The following is a 22,759-nucleotide window of genomic DNA, read 5'->3' on the forward strand; positions in this document are numbered from 1 at the left end:
TCTGTCCCTCCTGTCCCCTCTCACTCTGTCCCTGCTCTGTCCCCTCTCAGTCTGTCCCTCCTGTCCCCTCTCGGTCTGTCCCTGCTCTGTCCCCTCTCAGTCTGTCCCTCTCTGTCCCCTGTCAGTCTGTCCCTGCTCTGTCCCTTCTCGGTCTTTCCCTTCTCTGTCCCCTTGGTCTGTCCCTGCTGTCCCCTCTCGGTCTGTCCCTACTCTCCCCTCTCACCTGCAAGGTTGGTCCCTGCAGGGCTGCTGCAGGGCCGACAAGCAGAAGGTAAGTCCCCTGCTGTCCTGGAGATGCATCCTTCAATGCCTTGAGGCCACTTCACCCCAGGACCCTTGCAGGGCAGCTCGCCCAGTGAGCTCAGGAGCCATTTTAACAACTGATGTGTCTTTTATTCACAAAAGCTGCAGCAAGATGTTATCTACACATTTGTACAAAGGTTTGGACGCCCTTAGAAAATGCACAACGGTCAGAAAACAGAGCCCATTGTGCCGGGAACACATACCTCAGCAAATTCACCCCTGGTCTGCATTTGGCAAGAAGTGCCTCCCAAGGACCCCTGCCCTGCCCAGGGTGCCCCCCAGAAAGAGCCTGGCCTGAGGAATACCTTCCATAGAAAACCATAAAAACATAGATCATTTGTCTCCAAATTCCCACTGCAAATACTGCATTTATAGGCAAAATGATATAAAAATATGAACCTAACAGAACCTTTACAAAACCCTTATCCCCCACATTTTGTGTGTGTGTTTTGTTTTGTTTTTGCTTGTGGTTTTGGTAAGAATTCCTGCCGTAGAAGAAGGCGCCGTGTGCCTTCAGCTCAGCCCATGGGTGCTGCCCTCCCTGTGTCCTCAGGACAGAGCAGGTCCTCGGGGAAGGGAAGGTGGGCCGTCCCTGCCCGGAGGACCCCCAGTTCCATCTGCAGAGAGAACTGCACGCAGACCCAGGGCCTGGTGACCACTAGGGCCGGCTCTGCCGAGAGGAGACAGCTGTAAAGGAGAAGTGATCCTGACCTTCGGGCCTGCTGAGCCCAGAGCTGTCCTGCTACATGAATCTGCTTGGCTGGAGAGAGGCTCCTGCTGGGCACTTGGATGGCCACCGCGGCCGCCAGGCCACAGCCTGAGCACACTGTCTGCTGGTGTCTTGAGTCCTTAGCACCAAACGCAAAAAGGAGAGAAGTCCAGTTCAAGGTTAAAGGCACTTGTGTCGTTGTCTGGATGGTGACAGTCTCTGTCTCCGCACGCTCGTTCCCTGTCCGCTCACTGCACTCGGCCAGCCCCTCCCTCACGCTCCCTCGCCTCTGAGACCCCCCCGGTCCTTCAGCCGACCCTCTGCATCCTCCTCCCTCCGACCCCTACCACATCCTCGCTCCCTCCCACGCCCCCTCTGCGCACCCCAGTGCCCAGCCTCAGACGTCCACCTCCTGCGGCCCGGGCGTGGCGGCGGGGGCGGAGACGCTGATGTCAAAGCAGGTGACCATCATGACGTGGGCCTTACACAAGTTCACGCACTGCTCCAAGGCGGCCGTGGCGTGCTCCAGGGCCGCCAGGTACTCTGCTGACTCGGGCTCCAGCTCCGGGTCCACCTCGACTGGGGAGGGACAGCAAGCAGCTGGTCAGGCCAGGGGTTCCCACGGGGCCGAGGAAAGGCTTCTCTCCCCTCCCGGCTTTTGGGTCCCTGTCTGGGCCAAGGTGAAGGTGAGCAACTGGAGTTCTAGAGGGAAGTGGCTGGCTTAGGGGCGCAGCAGGCAAGGGGCACCAGGGCGGTGAGGGCTCACTCTAGAGTCCTACAACCCTGCGCCTCCCGGGATGGGGATATCAGTTCTCCTCCCAGCAGAGGGGCGGGGCTCACACTGCCCCTCCCAGCAGAGAGGGGCGGGGCTCACACTGCCCCTCCCAGCAGAGAGGGGCGGGGCTCACACTACCCCCCAGCAGAGAGGGGCGGGGCTCACACTGCCCCTCCCAGCAGAGAGGGGCGGGGCTCACACTGCCCCTCCCAGCAGAGAGGGGCGGGGCTCACACTGCCCCTCCCAGCAGAGAGGGGCGGGGCTCACACTGCCCCTCCCAGCAGAGAGGGGCGGGGCTCACACTGCCCCTCCCAGCAGAGAGGGGCGGGGCTCACACTACCCCCCAGCAGAGAGGGGCGGGGCTCACACTGCCCCTCCCAGCAGAGAGGGGCGGGGCTCACACTACCCCCCAGCAGAGACGGGCGTGGCCACAGTGCTCCTCCCAGAAGAGGGGCGGGGCTCACACCACCCCTCCTAGCAGAGAGGGGCAGGGCCACACTGCTCCTCCCAGCAGAGGGGCGGGGCTCGCACTGATCCTCCCAGCAGGGGGGCGGGGCCACACTGACCCTCCCAGAAGAGGGGCGGGGCCACACTGCTCCTCCCAGCACCGAGGGGCCGGGGACTCACACTGCTCCAGCCAGCGGCCGGGCTCCACCATCAGCCGGCCCTGGGTCTCGGCCAGCTCCCCGCATAGGTGCTCACGCTTGGCCTGAACCTCTCGTAGCCTCTGCTGCCTGCGCTCAGCCAGCCGCAGCGTGGCACTGTTGCACGCCGGACCCTGGGGGGCAAGGGATGGGCGGGGTGGGGGTGCTCAGGCATGGAGGGCAGCCCACTCCCATGCTCTCCCACCATCCCCAGCTTTGGAAGGAGGGTCTCCCTCCAGCCCCCAGGCCTGGGCCAATGTACGGTGGGGCCTCAGAGGTGGGCAGGGGTCAGACCCGGGCCCCCCACAAGGTGGGGCTCCCACCAGGTGCTCCCAAAGCAGCCTGCCAGTGCCTGGGCCCAGGTTGTGGGAAACAGCTGTGGTAAAAGCTCCATCAGATGCAACTCCAGGGGACAACAGTGGTGACCTCAGGACCCCTCGGACCACCCACTCTGCCCAAGTGGGCATCAGCAGCCACCACAGGTTCAAGGTTGTTCCTACCTTCTCCACATCCTGGGAAGGCTGAGGGCAAGAGGGGAAAGTAGGGTCAGCTGGCCGCTGGGCCACACCCTCCAGGGCCCACCCTGCCATCCCAGGACCTCTCACCACCAGCCGCCCAGCCCCCTGCTGGCCCTGACCTCAGGCGGATCCTCCCTCGGGAGCGGGCGGTGCCGCTGCAGCCGCTCCACGTCGTCGATCTCATACACCTTGATCTCGAAGGGCTCCTTCAGGGAGCCGGCCAGGGGCGGGGGCAGGTCCACCCACTGCCCGGGGAGGCTGGGCTTGCGGCCCAGGGCAGCCGTGTCGGGCATTGGGGCTGGGATCAGCCGTCTCCTCTGCAGACCTGGAACAGAGAGCCGGGCCCTGGATGCACGGAGACTGGGGGCCCAGGCCCAGGCCCCAGCCCCGGCCCAGCCTGCCCAGGGCCTGAGAGAGAAGATAGCACCGGGGCCAGATCCAGAAATCCCCAGCCTCTCCAGGCCACTTGTCACCTGGACAGCCACTCCAGCTGCCGCTTACAGCCTCCTGGTTGGCCCTCCCCTGAGGGCAGCCCTCAATACCCCAGCCAGCCAGGCTGAGGCCCAACATAACACTCCCTAGCCCAGCTGCCCCAGGACAGACTCCTGAGCCAGGCTTGAGGGGCGCGCCCCACCCATAGCTCCCAGGATGTCCCTCCCTGCTCCCCACCCCTACCCCCACGCCCCACCCCCACGTCCCAGCCACACACACACACACACACACACACACACACACAGAGCAAGGAGCTGGCCCTGTCCCCCCAGGTCAGGGTAGGAGGCAGGAGCGGCCATGGCAGGGGGCTCCCATGCAGCTAGGCCCGAGCCCAGGGAAGCACCTGACTGGGAGCCCCAAATGCAAGGCCTCCCCGGCTCCCGGTGCCCCGTCGGGGTGACCCGCACAGACTTGCACTCGCCAGCCTGCTCTAACAGCACAGCCCCAGCCTCGGAGGTGGCAGGGGGTCAGAGGAGGGCACGCGGTAGGTGCCAACAGCGGAGGGCAGCACCCGCACCCACCTGTGGCCCTCTTCTTGGGAGACCTGAGGCTTCGAGAGCGAGCGCCAGGGGAGGCGGCGCCACTGTCGCTCATGGAGTCGGGGGCAGAGGAGGCACTGCCGGTGGCCTCGCTGTCACGGAGCACACTCTCATAGCCGCTGCTGCCACCGCTGTGGTAGAACAGGGCGGTGCGGCCCATGGCGGGCGGGAGCTCGCCACTCAGCACGCTGCTGTTGTCGCTGCCGTGGCCGCTGCTGCAGCGCTGGGGCCTCCGTGGGGCAGTCACCTTGCTATAGGGGGAGGGCAGCGCCGGGCCCGCGGGCGGCCGCTCCTCCCCCACGTTCACACCACTGTCACTGCCGCTGTCCGAGTCCACTGAGCCCCAGGGGGGGCCACCTCTGCCAGGGGCTCCGCTGGCTGCCAGCTCATTGACGCGGCTATGGGCGGCCCGGAGCGCCTGCTTGGTGCCCATGATGGTGCCGCGGCTGGCCTTGGCCCCCATGCCAGGCACTGCCCGTGGGGCCACCCGGGGCGCCATCACGGGGCCACCGGGGGTCCTGCCCACTGCTGGGGTTAGTGGCTTCACGGGAACACCCAGAGCCCTCGACCCGCCAGCTGCTAGGCTGCGGCCCTTGCCCCCTGCGGCCGGGGGCTTCGGGGCCCCCACTCCCTTGGCTGGGCTGCCCCTGCAGGCAGGAGCGGGCCCAGGCGTGGGGCTGGTGGACGGTACACCCAGCCTGGGCACGGCCCGGGCTGGCCTGCCGGGAGCTTCCCTGGCCTTGCCGCTGCTGTGCCCCAGGAGCTCACACCGCTCCAGAGAGCCGTGGGTGGTGGGACGGGACACTGCCTCCGCCTTGCCAGCCCTGGCCTTCAGGCTCGACGTGGCCCTGGGGACGGAGTGGTCAGCCCGGCCACCGGGCCTGGCCTCCTCCTCCCCTCGGGGGAGGGCGGCAGCCGCAGGTCGCGAGAGGCCCCCGGCCTGGGGAGCGGCCAGAGCTGGGCCACTCTTGTGCTCCAGGCTGGATTTGCGCACAGGAGGGGCTGGGGGGGCCGCCCCGCTGGGCCTCGGGAAGAGGCCTCCCTTGGGGACCACACTTTTCTTGCGGCTGGGGGCATCCTTCGGGCCGCCCAAGCAGGCAGCCGCGTCAGCCAGGGCGTCCCTGCAGGATGCGGTGGGCGTGCTCACACCCAGTGTGGTGGCTCCCCTCCGCAGCGGTGGGATCTGAGCCACGGCCTCCGGCCTGTGGCCTGCCCTGGCTGCCACCTCACAGCCGTCCACGACCCTGCGGGCACAAGGCAGCGCGGGGGCCGGGCTGGAGGCCCTGCCGGCAGAGACCCCCTGGAGGGCACCACATTCATCTGCCCGCAGCAGCCAAGGGTCCTCGAACAGGCCTCCAGGGCCCGGCGGGCTCGGGGCCAGGCGAGGGCAGCCTGCACGGCTGGCCGCTGAGGGAGTCCTCGGTTTCCGGGGAAGGCTGGAGTGGATGGTCTGTGCCGGGGCTGCCCCCCATGGGGACACGGCCAGGCACTCCCGGCCAACTCGGGCGGGGGCTGCGGCGGCCGCTTCCCCAGGACGAGGACTCCGGGCCGGGCCAGGACTGTCCGATCGCCCGTGCTCCGGGAACCGACAGCGGCCATCATCCGGGGAGCCACCCAGGACGGGGGGGCCCGGAGGGTCGGGCCTTGCCGGCGAGTCAGGGCCGGCCCCGAAGGGAGGCTGCGGCGCGGGGCTGTGGCGATCGTCCGCGCGCACGCTGACCTCGCTGAGCCGAGAGCTGATGGAGGAGCCCTGGCTGCTCCCGGCCCAGGCTGCGCCCTCTGAGGGCCCGCCGGGCGCCTGGGTGGTGTAGGCATCGAACTCGTCGTTGATACTGCTAATGATGCTCACGGGCCTCGAGCCGGAGGCCAGAGCCTGCAGAGAGCAGTTGCTGCCGAAGCTGGTCAGGCTGGCGGGGCGGCCGGAGCCGGTGAGCCCGCCCAGAGACAGCTCCTCCACCACCGTGAACACCAGCTCGTCCTCGCCGTTCAGCTCCACGGGCTGCTGCAGGGTCACCGTGGTGGTCAGCAGGCCCCGCTCCAGACGGCGGCCTCGTGCAGACGGACGGGGGCGGCCGGTCTGCCCGCTCATGCCCACGGGGGGTGTCCGTGCCGCACCATCTGTGTCCGCGCCCCCGGGGTCCTCGGGGGCTGGGCCGGCTTCTGGCTGCCGAGGAGGCGGAGGGGCCGGGCCGGGCAGTGGCCTCCCGCCTCCGCCCGCGGTGACCTTGTCCGGCCCGGGTGGCACAGGCCTAACGCTGCCTCCCTCCCTCTGGTCGGCGCTGGCCCTGGAGGGCTCTGGGGCACCCCGGTGGGTGTCCGGGCCGGGGCTGCCTCGAGGTGTGCTGGCCGCCAGCGGGGAGCCCACAGCCTTCCTGGGGGCGGCGGCCTCGGGCGGGGAGGGCCTCCTGGCCCCGCAGGCCGGGCCGGGCTGGGCCCCACTGGTGACGCTCAGGGTTTCGGAGGGACCCTCGCTGCCGTCAATGCCCTCCAGCCGCTCCTGCAACTCGGCGAAGGTGCTACAACGGAAGTGGTCGGCGTCTCGAGGGCCCTGGGAGGGCCTGCGGCGGCTCAGCGCGGGGATGATGGGCACGAAGTCGGGCGGGCCCTCGTTGTCAGTGAGCTCGCGGTCGGACAGTGCCGTCCCGCCAGGCCCCACGTAGATGACGGTGTCGCAGGACTGCTCACTGCTGGACGAGCACTCGGGGTCTCCGGGTGAGCTGGGGGCCAGGCGGCCAGGGTCAGGGGCCATGGAGCGGCGGAAGGGTCGCAGGTGCGGTGGGCGGCGGGCGCGGCCTTCCTCACAGGAGCTGTCCCCGCCCGAGGAGCTGGACGCGTACTGGGGGCAGAGCAAGTGGGTGAGCGGCCGCCTGACCCACCGCTCACCGCCCCCCCCCCCCGCCCGCCCCCGCGCCCCGGCGACACGTGCCGCTCACCGCCCCGGAGGACGCGATGGCAGCCACGGCACCGGGTGGCCCCTGGGGTGGGGCCGCCGCAAGCACCAAGCACAACCGCACCTTCTCCGGAGCCCAAGGAAATAGCATTAAGCTGAATCACAGGGACGCAAGGACACGCGGCCACAGCCACACCACCCGTAACTGCGAATCCAGGATTCAGACCCAGGTCCATGTGACCCCGGGGTGGCCCTAACGCCATCCTCCTGCCCCTCCGAGGGCTGCCCGGGAAGTTTTCTGCTGATTGGCGCCCGGGGGCCACGGGGACCCCGCCAGGTTGCCCGGACCACAGGCCTACCCCTGTGCCGGAGACACAGAGGCCAAGCAACCCCAAGTCCCCCTCGGGGACAGGCTCCAGCCCTGCATCAGATGCCCAGGGCCCAGGCCCGGCTCCCTACCTTCTCTGGGCAGAGCCCCACGGGGCCAACCAGAGATGGGCAGCAGGCTCCCCACCCCGCCAGGCAGGGGCCCTCAGAGGACGCAGGACCCCGGGCGGGGGGGGGGGGGGGGGGGGGGAGGGGTCCTCAAGGTGGGAGGGGCAGGAAGGAGGCGGAACGGACCTTGACCTTTTTCCTGCGCAGGCGGTGAATGCGGGCAGCCAGCTGCACGGTGCTGAGCGTTTCGGCATGGCGTGCTGGCGCGTCCGAGACGTGGGCGATCATGGTGGCTCGGCAGCTGGGGGCGGCCAGGGACTCACGTAGCAGCATGGTGAGCCTGTGCTCCCTGGGGGCGAGGGTTGCTCAGAGGCTGAGGGCCTGGGGAGGGGACGTCAGGGTGGGAGGCTGGGCGTGCGGGGTGCTACGGGGCGGGGGGCGGGGGAGGGCAGGACACAGGCCCCTCGCCGGGACGGGGCCGTGCCTGGAGCCCAAGCTCCGGTTGGGCGGCCACCCTGTGGGCCCCCCCCCACCCCGACGGCAAGTCCTGGCAGACGGGGACAAACAGAAGACCAAAGAGCTCAGGGGTCCAGACGTACTGGGCAGGCCCGCCTTGCCCTCGGCTGGTTCCCGGGGGCCACCCCAGGGCCGGAGCCCGCCCACCGAGGAGCCCGCCGTTCACCTGTAGGGCACGTGCTTCGCTCCGCTGACCAGGGCCAAGATGACGCTGCCCAGAGCCGACAGAGACAGGCACGGGGGGCCCCCGGAGGCCTCGCCACCCCTGCCGGGCGCCCCCTCACAGCTGCCCAGGTCGATGAGATGCAGGCGGCTGCGGCCTCCAGACACTGAAACCACAGGGCGGGAGGGTGACAGCAGGGCCCCAGGGCACCCAGGCCCCCCCCCCCCCGCCCAGGCACGGCCCTGCGGACCGGAGCCACGCCGGGCGGACACCTACTTCCACCGCGGCCACACTTCTCCATGCGGTACTGGTAGACGTGCAACGTGAAGAGCGTGTGCGAGCCGCACCGGGCGCCCTCGCTGCAGCCGGGCCGGCTGGTGCTGCGGGCCGCCAGCGCGGCGTCCAGGTAGAAGGCTGCCTTCTCGGCCGTGGGCGCCCGGAGCTCGCTCTGGTTCTGGAGCTGGGGACAGGCGGAGGGGACAGCGCCCCACAAGCTGCGGCCCGCGCCTACCTCCCCACGGCCCCCTCGCAGCCCCCCGAGACCGCACGCGGGGCCGCGGCGTACCTGCGCCCCACACCCCGGGTCCTCGCGCAGGTACACGCCCGGGGACTGGGCGTCCTGGAGGCTGCCGGAGGCCACCTCGGCCAGCAGGTCCCGCAGGCTCTCGTCGGGGCCGCACACCTCCGCGGCCGACACGCGGACGGAGAAGCGGGTGCCCGTCCTCTCCTTGCGCTCGTCGATGAGCCTGAAGAGCCAGGAAATGGCGCAGGGCACGACACCCAGGCTCTGAGGCGAGCTGTCCTTCCCGATCATCGTGTAGGACTTGCCTGGGGGCCACGTGGGCGTGTCAGGGCCCCCCCACTCAGCCCGACATGCCCTGGGAGCCCAGCCACACCCGGCCTCCTCCCTGGACCTGCCCCGGGGCCCTCGGGGCCGACTGGGGGCCACTGAGACCTAGGGGGCCTCCTCCAGTCCAAGGCCCCCTGCCCTCCAGGACGACAGGGTTTGGGCTTTCCCTCCGTGCAGCCCCCTCCCCACCGGGAAATGAGGCCCAGAGACTGCAGAGAGGGGATGAGGGGGGGATGCTTACCAAGGCTCATGTGGCCAAAGGAGAAAATGCAGCCATCAGCCCCCCCGACCACTGCCTGGAGCACGTCAGCCACTGTCCCGGAACAGACCTCAGCCTGCGAGGGGGGGCCCCGGGTGTCAGGAAGGCACCAGAATCGAGGGAGTCGACACCCAGCCTCCCACCACGCCTGTCTGTCCCCAGCTCACAAGGTGGCCAGGCCGGCACGCACAGGACCGAGGACACAGACCTCCACGTGCACACGGGACGCACACGGATGGGATACAGACACACAGCGCACAGGGCGTGAGCCGCCAGGCACACAACTCACACCGCCGTCGTGGAGACCACACCACACCCCAGGCGCTCACGCACACCTCGCACACAAGGCTTCCACAGAGCCCACCAAAAATCGTGCACTTCCCCAGGCCAGCAGCAGAGTCGGAGACCCCCTGGGCCGGGGCCAAGGAGGAAGGAAAAGCAGAAGGCGCTGGGCCTGGGCCGCTGGCCTCGCTCTTGCCGCCCTCCTCCTTCCTCGCTGGGCACCAGGAGCAAGCACAGGCCCGGCCCCAGCCCCGGCCCCGGGGGTGCCCGCCGCCCTCACCTGCTCCGAGTCCTGGGGGAAGACCGCATCGAAGGCAAACATCTTAGGAGCCACAGCGGCGGCTCGTCGGGGGCCCGAGCTTCCCGGGGGCCCGGCGGCCGGGTCGTACAGGGTCACCTGCTTCTTACGCGGGTCCACCTTCAGGAAGGACGTGGGCTCGGCCGAGTGCTGCGCCCCCTGTGCCGGCCAGATTCGCAACATGACCTTCACCTGGCAGGGGAGGCGGGAACGGGCATCTGAGCAGCCGCCCGCCCAGCGGCCGCTAATTACAAGGCAGGAGGAACTCGCGCGAGTTGAGACAGCGGGCCAGGCCCCGGCACGGGGATCCCCACCGCAGGAATGTGGATGCCTGCACCCCAGCTCCAGCCGGAGCAGATCCCGTAAGAGATCAGCCAGGCAGGCAGAACGCGAGGCTCAGCGACAGGATGGGAGCCTGGTGTGGGGGCAGTCAGCACAGGAGGAGGAGCAGGGGCCAGGACAGGGGAGCACGGAGTCAGGGAGCACAGGGTGGAGGAGCATGGGGTCGGGGAGGACAGGGCGGGGGAGGGGGTTGGGTGGTGGAGGACAGCAGGGGGAAAAGTCAGGAGTGGGGGAACAGGCTTTGGATGCCCCCGTGAGCACAGGGATGGAAGTATGGCACCACAAGTGCACCCGCCTACCCTCGATGTGGGGTTTCTGGCCCGCTCACTGACTCCGATGCAGAGCTGGAAGCTAAGCGAGCTCAACCCGGAGTCACAGAGCCCCTGGGACCAGAAGGAGCCCCTGGCACACACACGGCGCGGCTCTCGGCCCGGCGACCCCCTCCCAGGCCCACCTCCATCCCAGGAGGGAGGAAACACTGACAGGTCACACAGCCTGAGACCCAATCCCAAACTGAGGGCAGAGGGAGAAGGAGGGAGGGAGGGGCAACCAGTACAGGCCGCAGGCACAGCCACCCCCCCGCCGAAGGAAGATGCACAGGCCACACTCCTGCCCACGGAGCCCGGCCCCGGGGTGCTGCCCCGCACCCCCACCTCAGCGGCCCCAGGTCAGCAGGCCGTCGAGTGCAGCTCCCAGGAAAGCAGGCGCGGGATGGGGGCTGGGGCAGCCCCCCAGCGAGGATTCCCTCCCCACGGCCAGAGCAGGGCGGCCCCAGCCCCCATGTCGGTCCAGCCTCTGCCTCCTCCAGGGAGCCCCTGCCTCGAGCTCCTCAGCCAGGGTCCGGCACAGGGAGAGGAAGAACAAAGGCACAAAAGGGGGCTGGCTGGAGAGCCATGATGCCCTGGGAGGGGAAGCTGGGGGAGCCAGCCGGGACCCAACCCAAAACCCCACACACTGGCAGGGTCCCGGCCAGCAGGAGGACACGGTGATCCTCCCCAAGAAAAGGCTCAATTCTGCCAGGAGGCGTTGGCGACACTGAGGCCTGGCCAGGCGGCCACAGGTGGGGGAGTAGAGGAGAAAGAAAAGGGCAGGATGGGGGAGGGTGTTCGCCTGGGGGCTCTGGCAGGTGACCGCGCAGCCTCAGCTCCCACGTGACCCTAAAACCAAAAATAGACACAAAGGTGTGCCCCCCACCCCTGTGCCGGGCTCCGCGGAAGACTGGCATCCGCACAGCTGGACCAGCAGCCCCGTCGCCCCCAAGGGAACAGAGGCTCAGCGGGGAGGGGGGCCGGGACCTGGCCCCAAGAGCCCAGCGCAAGCTGCACTGCAGACACCCCAAAACCTGCGTGGAGAACAAACACCCCAAACTACATCTCGTGCAGGGCCGTGACCACGATGTGCCCCCCGTGAACTGGGGCGCCTGCTGGGAGGGGCGCCAGACCCCACTTTCTGCTGAAGGACACCACCTTCCACTCCCCAATGAAGTCTTCGATTTCTCCGCCACAGCGTAAATCAAATTACCAGACTCATTTCAGAGCCAATATCTTTCACGGATTTAATTGTAAGTGACAGATACATACGCGGGCAAGATTGGTTTACTGTGGGTAGTTCCGCGAGGCCCGTCTTCTCCCCTTCAGCACGTGGCAAATTGACATGCAAAATCGCTCCAGGAAGGGGGGGTACGTTCTCAGGGGAGAAGCGGAAAGAAAACACTTTTCTGCTGCACTCCCCGAACCTGGGCTCCGTCGGGCGAGAATCGATTCCTTTATTCCCCGACGACACGAACAAAACTATTTCATTTCCAAATGCCGCTGCCAAGCAGACGACAACGTGCACTTCGCGGTAATTTCTGGCAATTTTTTTTTCCAGCATTGAACTCCTGGCCACTTCAGGAGCCAAATGGGCTGTGCAGATTGGAGGGGGTTCCTAGGGGGTGAGGCCCTCCGCCTGGGCTCCTGCAGGGCAGCGACATTCATCCCCACTCAGGGACCCACAGCCTGGCCTGCGGGGAGGGCGCAGAGCGGCCGCCCAGGGCCGTCGCCCTGTCCTAGCCGAACGCACAGGCCATTGTCTGCAAGGATCCTGTCATCACAGCCAGGAAATGACAGGGTCTTTGCACCAGACAAGGGCATCAAGTCTCTTCCCCAAATGTTCAGATATTACAAAGAGCCGCGGAATGCTGCCAGGTAGGGAAAAAACACGTTTTGCATAAAAAAGGGCTTCCACTCCTAAGAGGTGGCCCAGGCGGGGCGAGGGGGGAGGGGCGCCGCTCAGCACCCACAGAAGCGATGTCTTTTTTAATACTGCAAGATGATGAATTACCTTAAGTAGCACATTAATGTCAGGAACTGAGTGTAATCTAACTTCTTTTCTGTGACAATATTAAACGCCTTTCAAGAGGCATTTCTGACTATGCGACATTCGTGCAAATAACAGCCCGGGAGCCAGGGAGGGGGCACTGGGTGGGCAGTGAGTGGACTGGGGGACAAGGGCTCCATGTGGAGGGACGGGGGCAGGGGGTGGGGAGGGAGCTGGTGTACCACGGAGGAGACCCTGCCCCAGAATACTTGGGTGGGGACCCCAGAAGGAGGTGGCAGAGGCTTGCTACCCCCCATAACACGCCTGAGACACGAGGCCCGCCCTGCCCACCACCCCCCCACTTTCAGAGAGAGCTGGCCGAGGGAGCCAGCGACAAGGGAGGAGGCCAAGGTCAGAGCTGTTAGAGCCCTGTCCCGCAGCCACTCTGCTCAGTCGGGGTTCGTGTCCCCGACACATACACCTGCACGTGGGCGGCACTGAGGTTCCCAGGACCACCTACGCAGCGAGGCTTGTCGGGGTGACAGGCGTGAGAGAAGGCTTCCAGCAAGAGCTGGCTGGCAGTCGCTTGAGGAGGAGGGGCGCAGCAGGAGGGCCAGGGGGCGGGGAGCGTCAGGGGGTGGTCCGGGGAGTGGCTCAGGCCCCGGGCAGGGGACCCTCTGTGAACACATCAGACCCCTCTGCAGCCCAGGCGGGTGGGGCAGACCGAGCCCAGGGGAGCATGGACCCAGCCAACCAGCCTCTGCAGGGTGAGCCTCTGGGCGCTGGAGAGGCTGCGCCCAGTGCCCGGGTGGGTGGCCGGCCGGCCGGGGGCAGGGGTGTGCAGCAAGGGGGCCACCCCAGTCCCAACCACCCTCGGGGAGGCACCTGGGAGTGGCCAGCACGCAGAGTGTGGGCAGGAAGTCAGGGGAAAATGTCGGGGTACACACTCAGGGTCAGGTCCAATGCTCACCCCCACGGCTGTGTGACGGTGCCTCAGTCTCCCCACCCTCCACGGGCACAAAGAGCCCACCTCACAAAGAGCCCAGCTAACGTGCTCACGCAGACCCCACACATGCAGGGCCCCGAGCCGGGCCAGGGTGTAGTTCCCAGCAAACCACATGGGACCAGGACGGAAACCCAGTCTGGGCAAAAGGCCACGGGAGCCAGGGGTCAGAGCCAGGGGCCAGATGGCCTGTTCCAAGACCAGGCAGCTGGGCCCCTTCCCCCCTCTGGGCCTCAGTTTCCCCACCTGAACCAGCTGATCATACGTTCCCCTTTCCAGGGGTGGTGGCAGCTGGGATCTGCCCGGACTCTGAACAGCGGAGGGCAGCGTCCCAACTGACACACGGTAGGGGGGCTCCTGGGGGCCAGACCCCAACCCCCAGCCCCAGGAAGCCCTGGCTGTCCCACCCCACTCTGAGGCCACAACATGCCCCTGGGACCCCCAGCGCAGTCTCCTAGGCTCTTGTTGCCACCCAGAGCAGCCAACGTGGGCCTGGGCCTCAGTCTCCCCGTCCGTACCCCACCTCATCCAAGCTGGGAGAAGGAAGCAGGATCCTTCCGCTTCCTGCGCCCCCTCCCAGCACCTACTCAGACACCCCTGGCTTCGTCCCAGCCACCAGCCCCCGGGGTCACCTCCAATCAGGAGCAGGCCTACCTTTCCGACACCGCCGAGGCTGTCCTTCACCTTGGAGGCGGCCCTGAGCAGGCAGGGGGGCGTGGGGGGCGGCCACAGCTGCAGGACCCCGCTGAAGTCCGTGGGGTAGGGGGAGGCGCCGCGGGCAGCAGGGGCTGGTGGCGGATGAGGTTTCTTGCGCTTGGAGGCCAGGCTGAGCTTCTGGGCAGCCCTGGGGAGGGGAGGACGGGGGCCGGTGGGAGCACTCAGTGCTGTCCTTCTCACCTGCCCCGCCCCGGGTGCGGCCCCACAGCCCGGTACGGGCCCCCGGGGCTGGGGTTGCTGTGTCCTATCCCTGGCGGCTGGCTCAGTGCAGGCCGGGTCTCCTCCAGCTGCCCTGGGTCCCCTGCCCAGCAGCTGCTGGGGGGATGGGGAGGGGGGTGGCTGGAGCGTGCTGGGGTCAGCCACTCCTAGGCCGGGGCACCCAGGCGTGTCGACTTACTCTCTGTGCCTCGGTCTCCCCATCTCTAACATGGGTTGCCATGACCAGCACAGGCTCTTGTGTGCAACCCTGACGAGCCGAAGGGTTCGAAGCACCCTGCAAACCGGAGGAGCTCAACAAAACCTAGTGTTCCCATGGTTACCGTGGCCCCCGGCCCCCTCCCCACCATACCGGCATCCTCAGCCGGGCACTCGAGCCCTGCACGGTGTAGCCCCACCGACCCCACAGCACCCCCGGGGAATGTGCAGAGCCCCTGAGTCTTAACCCACCCCGACATCTGGTGCACGTTTGAGAAGCACTGTTGTGAACCCCCAGGGGATCGTCACAGGCACACGTGCCCCACGGGCCCACCACGCTCCCGCAGGGGCTCCCGCAGGGGCTCCCACAGCCGTCCAGCACATCCTCCCCCAGCACCACGTTAGAGTTGGCTCGCGTCAGCCCCCGGAGCCCGCACCCTCCACTGCAGGCCACCGGGCTGCCCGGCACCCACCCCAGGCTCCCGGCACGGTGACACCAGGTGACACAGATACGAAAGAACACACCGTGGGCCCCGGAGCGCGTTCAGGCTCCGTGCCCAGTGCGCAGAAGGCCTGGCCTCATCACCTCTCCACGAGGGTGGGGCCCCCGTGAAAGGGGGGCAGCCGGGATGTGATCCGAGCTCGGGGCTGAAGCACCCTGTGGCACCCGCGGCTCCTCCTCTCCTCTGCACCCCGCGGTGCCCGCCCAGCCCTCAGCCAGCCTCCCGCTCGGCCGTCTACCACCAGCGTTTTGCTTAACCCCACTCATCTTTGATAGGAGTTGTCTTTTAAGAGGCCCCAGGGACGGCTTTCCTCCTAGTGAGGTGTCATGGCGGGAAATAAAAGTAATCTACGATGCGTGGCGGGTCCTTAATAGAGCGGTGGCCGGTGGTGCCGATGCGTGCCCGGGGCCGGGTGGGGCGGGGGTGTGGAGAGTGGAGCCCACAAGCTGTCCAGGAGGAGCCCAAGCATCTGGGGGCGCAGGGAGCCCCGAGCCGGGCCACCGGGCTTCTCTGGCCACAGACCAACAATAACCCGATTCCCGACCGAGCCCACGGACTTGTAAACCTCAGAACTCCCTGCAAGGAGAAGACCTTCGTCCCACCCCCCCACTGCCTGAGAATCACAGCAAGTCAGGGGCGGAAGGGGCCTGGCAGCATCGCCTGAGGGCAGGGGACAAGAGCCAGTCTGAGAAGGCAAGGCCTCGGCCACAGCCCAAACTTGAGTGTGACCCGTCCCCGGGGGTCAGCCAGGGCCGGCAGGGCGAGGACCAGGGAGACCTGGGCAGGGGCTGTGGGAGGAAATGAGGCCATTCCATCAGAGCCTCGGCTCCTGGGGCTCCTCCGCCCGGCCCGCTGCCCAGCCTTGGACTCCTGTCCTGGACCCCAGCCACCCCGGGTTCCGCAGAGGCTTCCTGCCAAGCACTCGGGGGCGGGGGGGGGGGGGCGCTGTAGCAGGACTTGGAGAACATTAGCGCCCAGCAGGCAGCCCAGCCCCACCTGCCCCACACTGCCCCCAGGGGCTGAGGTGGCCAGGGAGGGTGGGACTCTGAAGGACTGCGAGGCCCAAGGATTCATTTCCTCCTCTGTAAATAGGTACAGTGGTGCTCACTCCCAGGATTTCAGGATTTCAGGAAAGCCCAGCACGGACGGGCCGCCCAGCACGAGCGTGTGGAGGGTGTCCACCAGGCCCGCGGGCCGACGGAACAGGTCAGCGGACAGCCCTGGCCAAGGCAGGCCTCCCCCACGCCAACTGCCAGTTCCCTGCTCCTCCCTAGGTCGGGCAAGGTCGGCCTGGGACCCTGGCGCTGTGGGGGGCGGGGCATCCTGAACCCACACTCCTAAATCTCCGGGGGACGTAGGGGCTGAGGAGGACCCAGGGTTGATGGGTAAGGTGGTGGAGGAGCCCGGAGCAACCCCGGGTCACAACCTCCAATCTGCACGACCAGAGGGCAGTGCTTTCTTTGCCTGGTGGGTCACACACGAGGCCAGATGGCTCCTGTTCCCTCCATGATCCTCTCGAGAGCCAGGGGTTTGCGGCACAGACCTCAGCACAGCTGGTCACCCTCAGGGCCCTGGCAGCAAAGCACGGCGAGGTGTCCTTCCCCCAGACACGTTCCGGTCGCGCCTGGACAGGGGCTGGGCCTGGCACTCTCTGAGGTCCTGCCAGCCCTGGGAGTCGGGAACGCTGTTGGCCAGGGCTCCACCCTACGGTCTGACCTAACTCAGGGCACCCTGTCCTCCCTCCTCAGCCCTGCGGTCGGCCCCCAAGGGGCTGGGAGCTGAGGAGCTGGGCCCTGGCCCGCCTGGCCCTCCAGGTCCTGCCCTTACAGGCTCACCCCACCAGGCATGACTCAAAGACATGTCACTGCATTAACAAGGGCCCAGGACGGGCACTCTCTCTTTTGATGAAATCCAGGCCCCTGTTAACAGGGACAAACCCAGCAGCCACACCTCGGTTTCTATGGCCTGGGGGAGGGGGCCCCTGGGGGCCGGGCTTGTCATTAAGGGCTGCAGATTTCTGGAGGCCCGGGCCTGGTTTCTGACCAGGGAAGGTAGAGAGAGCAGTGGGAAGGTGCCACCAGGCCTCACAGAGGCTAAGAGAATACACAAGCACCACACCCAGGACCATGAATGCCCACTGCATTGTTGGAGGTGGGGGCCCAGGGTGGGACCTGCAGGGGTGATGAGAAGTGGAAGGCGAGACATGCCGGGAAGCGTAGGCAAGTCTGAGTGGTCTGGCTCTGAAGAGGAGGCTTGGAAAAGCAGGAACTTCACCTGTGCATCTAGCTCTCCGCATCCTCAGAAGCTATTCTTCCAGGAAGCCTGCCCTGATGCCCCCAAGCTGGGCTTCCCAAGTCTCTGCCTCCTGCTACTACAGGAACCAGTCCCTGTCCTGAGAAACAAGTTTATAAGGCCGTGTCCATCCACCAGGCAGAGTCTCAGAAGGGTAGGTGTTTGCCAAGCCCAGGCCAAACACCGGGGAAGCTCGGGACGCAATGACATGGCTAAGAGTGAGTGACTGAATAGATGGGTGCATGGGTGAATGGACAATGAGTGGGTGGGTGCATGGGTGCATGGGTGAGTGGGTGCGTGGGTGAGTGGGTGCAGGGGTAAGTGGGTGCGTGAGTGCATGGGTGCATGGGTGAGTGGGTGCGGGGGTGAGTAGGTGAGTGGGTGCATGGGTGCAGGGGTGAGTGGGTGCGTGGGTGCAGGGGGTGAGTGGGTGGGTGGCTGGGGGATAGACCCCTCCAACATCCCTCAGGGAATATTTTGCCTTTTTACAAAGAACAATTGCCTCTCACAAACGAGGTGACTGCACAAGCAGGTGGCCTTGATGGTGAGGCCCTTCCCTGTTCGAGGAGGCAGCCAGGGCTTTTTGGACACGTGTGTGGCCCCCACTCCCACAGCTGCATCGTGTCACCTGGGAACTTCACCTCGCAGTGGAGACACTCTCGGCAGAGCCATCTTGCTCGGGGTACCTGGCTTATGCTGACCGCGTGCCCCTGAGCGGTGCCCCCTCTGGCTGAGGACCTCTGCCTGGCACCAGGCCGGACAGTCCTCGGGTTGGGCACCCAGGCAGGCAGACACCCAGGAGGGGCTCCACCGAGGTGGCAATGCGGGGGCATCTATGAGTGCGGGCGGGGGTCCTGGCACCTGAAGGAAACCTCACCCTGCCACCTCCCCAGCCCCTGCCCGGGAGACCCCAACAGCTCTTCCAAAGCATGTACATTCAGCGACTTGGGAGCTGACCCCCAGAAAGACCCAGAAGGGTGGGCGAGAGACCACTAGAGGAGACATCTTGGGAGGAGGGGAGACAGCAGAGGTGAAGGGCAAGGGCACCCCACGGAGCAGGAAAGCTGGGGAAGGGGGTCAAGGCCTCCAGAGAGAATGTAATTATGCCCTCCCCACGGAGCCCGGCCTTGTCGGAGCTCTGGTCGGTTGGCACTCTGAGCTCTCGGCCACAGCTGTGGCCGCCATGTGTGAACGGCCCATCCAGGCCCAGCTGCGGGGAGCAGGGCGCCAGGCCTCAGCCCTGAGCCGTACAGCGCAGCGACATTAATGAGGTCCTGGGCACCCGGCGCCCACGCAACCACTCTCTGCCTTGGTCTCCCAAATCGGGGTGGGGGGCTCAGAGGTCCTGGGAAGGCCCGGGGCGAGGCTGGCCCCCAGCGAGTGGTCCAGGACCAAAGGAGATCCCAAACTGCCAACAGCTACCCCATTCCGCCTCCCCCGGCCAATGCCAGGCTCCTACTCACCCCTCAAAGTCCACCTCCGTGGCGCTCAGCACCACGGACAGCACTCTGCCCTGTCCCTTCACAGATGCCACACGGCCATCACAGGCCGTCCGCACAGATACCCACCCCCGCTGGCCAGGGGGCAGGGCGTGGGCTGGGCTCAGCTCTGCCCCTGTAGGAGCCCGGCGAGGGGCAGAGGTGGAAGCACAGAATGTACACTCAGCACACGCCTGAAGCCCCCCAGGCCAGGATCCGGCAGCTCCACGGCCCCCCAACACACACACTAAACAAGAGAGCGGACGTATGGTACACAGAACTCCCGTCCCACCCAGGGGGCTGTGGCCCAAGTCAAGCGCAAGGTCCGATGGCCTTCCTGGCCAGACACGCACCCCCCCAACTTGGCCCGTGCCTCTGCTGTAGACGCTGCTACGATTCAGGGCTGGTTCAACAGGCTGGAAGTAATGGCAGTGGGCAGTGCACCACCCCCCCATCAGAAAACTTGCCTCCCGCTGTCCCCACACTTGTTTCTATGGCAACTTCCCAAGGTCAGCAGCAGCCTTGCTCCGATGGAGACAAAAGGCAGCCGGCACCTGCTTAGCCGGCCACGAGGTTACTAATGAGCCAGCGTGGCCCCCAGAACCTGGGACCACTGGAGCGCTTCTTCCTTTTCAGAAGGCTTGAGATCCCCCTGCAGGCATGGCCCAATGCAGCAAGCCGCCACAGAAAGGCCTAGACACGGCGGCTAACCAGGTGGGGACGTGCCCAGCTCGGCCCTGTCGTCCCCTGCGCGGGGACTCCCCCGCCGGCCCCACAGCCAGTGTTCGCCAGCCCGTCAGCACCCCCCTCCCCGCCCCCCGTCGGGCCCCACAGCCCCACAGCCCGTGCTGATAAGGCACCCTGCCCCTCCACCCGCCTGTGATTCATGGACAAGCTTATCAGTGCCCGCCAGGGCTGCTAATGGGACAGTGACCCGCATCTGGGCCTGCCATTACCAGTCATTACCACCATTACATCCTGTAATCCACAGTCCTCCGCCGTGTCTGTCCTATCCGCTGAATCCCGGGGCCCTGGCGGGAGGGGCAGGGGCAGGGGAAGAGAGCCCCTCACCACGCACCACTTCCCACCTCCAAACCTGCCGGGCCTGGGCTACACCAGCCCCCGTCCCCAGCACCCGGGGCCTGCAGGGCCGCAGCTAAGCATCTGGAGGACCAGAGCTCAGGCCGGGACTGGACCACCCAGCTCCTGGCCGACGGGGGAGCTGGATCTAACAGGGACAGGTGTGCCGGCAGCCCCCCGGGGAGGGGAGGGCAAAGCGTGGGGTCTGGGTGCAGCCTGCCCTCCAGGACGCCCTCCTTCAAGCCCCGTTCCACTCCCCCGCCCCCGGCTCCCCGACTGGGATCTGCCTCTATCTGCGGCCCCAGCCCACACCGGCCCAGGGCAGGCCCCAGCGCACCCTACCAGGGCAGATCAGCCACAGCTCTCCCAGGGAAGGCCCGCAGGCCACGGGGGCCAGTGGCCCAGGTCCCCACCTGCTGTGTGTGTCCCAGCACCCCCGGGGGGGACGTACCTAATGAAGAAGGAGGCTGCCGCCGACGGGCCTGTGGAGCCCCCAGCCGGGGCGCCCGGGGCCGGGGTGACCAGTGCCGTCGTGCGGGCCCCACCGCGGCCCCACGTCTTCGACGCGCCATCAGAGCTCAAGGTGGGGGAGCCGTCCCGGACCGTGTCTGCCACTGCCACCGCAGCCACCGCCGCCTCAGCCTAGGGGGAAGGGGGAGCCTGCGTGAGGAACACACGCCTGCTGGGGAAGCGGACCGCACACCCCAGGGCCCCCACATGCTCCCCGGGCCCGCCACCCCCCCCCACAGGACCCCGGCTGGTGGCCAGCCTCACAGGGCCCACGGAAGACAGGTGGACACAGATGCCCACCCAGTGACCCCCACACCCCTCACCCCCGGGTCACCCACCTGGGAGCACGCAGGGGCACGATCAGAGGAGAAACCACAATAAATATTTGTCAGCAGCACTAATTGCCCCGTGTATGATAATGTATGACGCTCCCATCATCTGAAATACTACTCTGGCATTTCCAGCTAATTAGCTAAAATAAATTCTAGAAAGAGAGACAGCCTCGTAATGAAGCACAAATGTAATTAAATGCTCCCTAGGACGGCACCAGAAAACCTGAGATCCGTCCACCATATATTATGTTTATGTGCCCACGTCGGGCCCTGGACCCCCAGGCCAGACCTGGCCCCGGAGGGGGTGGATGTGGCTGCTGGCAGGAGTGGGGGGGTGGGGGGGAGCAGCCTGCCTCCGCCTGGCCACTCCCAAACCCATTCCCCTAGGAACCCCTGTCCCCAGGGTTCAAGCCTCCCCAGGTACCACACTGGTCCCTGGGCCCCCCTGCTCCACTCGGCCCCAAGGGCTGTGGACAAGCACTGCCTGGGCCACCTTCTACGCCAGGCCTGGGAGGACCAGGGTCCTCATGCTGATGGGACATGGGCCTCCCTGGTGACCCTGAGGGTGAAGAGCCACATTCTGGAGGGCCCAACGTCCTCGGGGTCTCCTAAGGGACGTAGCCAGAGGCCACCACACGCCTTGGGAGGAACGTTCTGAAGAAGGTCCTGCCACCTCGCCACGGCGGAAGGTCCCGCCCTGCCCAGCCCACGGTCAGCACCAGCTTCCAAACCCCTCTTGGGACACAGTAAAACCACGTCTGCAAAGCAAGTTCACAGAGAACCCCAAACTTCAAGCTAGATAGAAGCCATGCACTCCCCCCGGGGGCCCCTGGTGCACCGGCCGCTCCCCCAGGAGATGGAGGACAGGTCAGTAGCAGAGAAGGGTACACCTGAAACAGCCCAGGCCCTCACCCTCCGCGCCCTGCCACCTGCCTTGCCTCTGCCTAGAGGGCAGGAACTCCTATGCATCCCTCAGAACCCAGCCCAGCCAGCCCTCTCCTTCTCCAAGGCACTCCCTGCACCTGCCCCAGGTGCCCTGTCCCGGCCTCCCCCAGTCCTCTGACCTCAGCTTCCCTCGGGCTGTCTAGTGCTTCTGCACCCCGCCTACGGGGCCATGCCCAGCACCATACTTTCTCAGTCCTCCGGCTTCCGTGAGCACCTAAAACATGTCAGGAATCAGGAAGACCCTGGGGGGGCCTACCGCACAGACCTGGTCCCCTCCACATCCTCGTGCCAACACCTTGCCTGGGGCACGGTAGGTGCTCAGTAAATCTGTCTTCCAGGAGCACACAGCCTGGCAGGGACGCATCTTCTCCCATGGCCGGGAGGCCCCCTGTCCCTGAGGGAATGGGGCTGTTGGAGTGGAGGGGGCACCAGCTCCCGGAGAACATTCCAGGAGGGCCAGCCAGGCCTCGGCCTGGACGATAAGAACGAGAAGCTGCTTCTCCAGGAGGCTGTGGAGACCCAAGGCAAACGTGTGGGTAACGCAGGGCAGCCCGGCCGGAGGACTCCCGCACATGCTCACACCTGCCCTCAAACGTGAAGACCTTTCTCACCACTAGACGCAAGTGCTCCCCACAAAAGACCCGGCGTTGTGGAGCAGAGCGGGTGGGAAAGACTTGCCACCTTCCGTCCCATGGACGCTGACCACCGGGGCCCCGCAGAGCAGAGCAGGCTTGAGCACCCACCGTGCGCCCCAGGTCCGGGGAGGGGACCGCCACCCGCAGCACCCCCGTACCCACCCCTGTGGGCATCCTGGCTCCCGCCAGCCCCCCGGGACGGCTCTGCCGCGGGGCCCACGCCCAGCAGCACGGGCCAGGCCGTCACTCCACTCAGTGAGGCCTCCCGGCCAGCGGGGGGCCCAGGCATGGGGTCACAGAAGGGGCCCTCCACGGCCCCTCCGTCCACTCCCACAGGGCCCGGGCCAGCCCACCGTCGCATGCAGCCTCTCCGCCTCCAGCCAGAGGGTTCTGGCACCACCCGGCGATGGCGCGGGTCGCCCACACTGACCTGTCTCCGGAGTCCCGCACGTGCCTCGGCTCCGCCGTCCCACGAGCTGCCGAGACACGGCCCCGGCCATCGGGACGGCCGCTGCCGATTCCTGCCGGGAGCAGAAC

General features: G+C 66.9%; 1 protein-coding gene across 10 annotated transcripts in view; it reads right to left on the minus strand.

Annotated features, from left to right (window-relative positions):
- Positions 1 to 371: 371 nt before the first annotated feature.
- The window catches only part of KIF26A (kinesin family member 26A), a 42,607-nt gene continuing 20,219 nt past the window's right edge, over positions 372 to 22,759 (minus strand). For 3 of the 10 annotated variants that reach the window (XM_086708666.1, XM_086708662.1, XM_086708667.1), the window contains 15 exons: positions 22,653 to 22,743; positions 21,707 to 21,801; positions 20,252 to 20,442; positions 13,971 to 14,160; positions 9,656 to 9,865; positions 9,076 to 9,169; positions 8,550 to 8,812; positions 8,261 to 8,444; positions 7,988 to 8,150; positions 7,492 to 7,654; positions 3,963 to 6,816; positions 3,069 to 3,274; positions 2,932 to 2,952; positions 2,415 to 2,565; positions 372 to 1,591 (listed from right to left, as the gene is read on the minus strand). In XM_086708666.1, the coding sequence (XP_086564792.1) occupies positions 1,410 to 1,591; positions 2,415 to 2,565; positions 2,932 to 2,952; positions 3,069 to 3,274; positions 3,963 to 6,816; positions 7,492 to 7,654; positions 7,988 to 8,150; positions 8,261 to 8,444; positions 8,550 to 8,812; positions 9,076 to 9,169; positions 9,656 to 9,865; positions 13,971 to 14,160; positions 20,252 to 20,442; positions 21,707 to 21,801; positions 22,653 to 22,743 (5,058 nt within the window). In that variant the 3' untranslated portion in view covers positions 372 to 1,409. Of the gene's footprint in view, positions 1,679 to 2,414; positions 2,566 to 2,931; positions 2,953 to 3,068; positions 3,275 to 3,962; positions 6,817 to 7,491; positions 7,655 to 7,987; positions 8,151 to 8,260; positions 8,445 to 8,549; positions 8,813 to 9,075; positions 9,170 to 9,655; positions 9,866 to 13,970; positions 14,161 to 20,251; positions 20,443 to 21,706; positions 21,802 to 21,852; positions 22,494 to 22,652; positions 22,744 to 22,759 lie in introns of those variants that run through there. The other 7 variants (XM_086708672.1, XM_086708668.1, XM_086708670.1 and 4 more) reach the window with 6 other exon arrangements.

This window comes from Puma concolor, chromosome B3 (genome assembly GCF_028749965.1).
Source record: "Puma concolor isolate L17-30 chromosome B3, mPumCon1.1.hap2, whole genome shotgun sequence".
NCBI classification, from domain to species: Eukaryota; Metazoa; Chordata; class Mammalia; order Carnivora; family Felidae; genus Puma; species Puma concolor.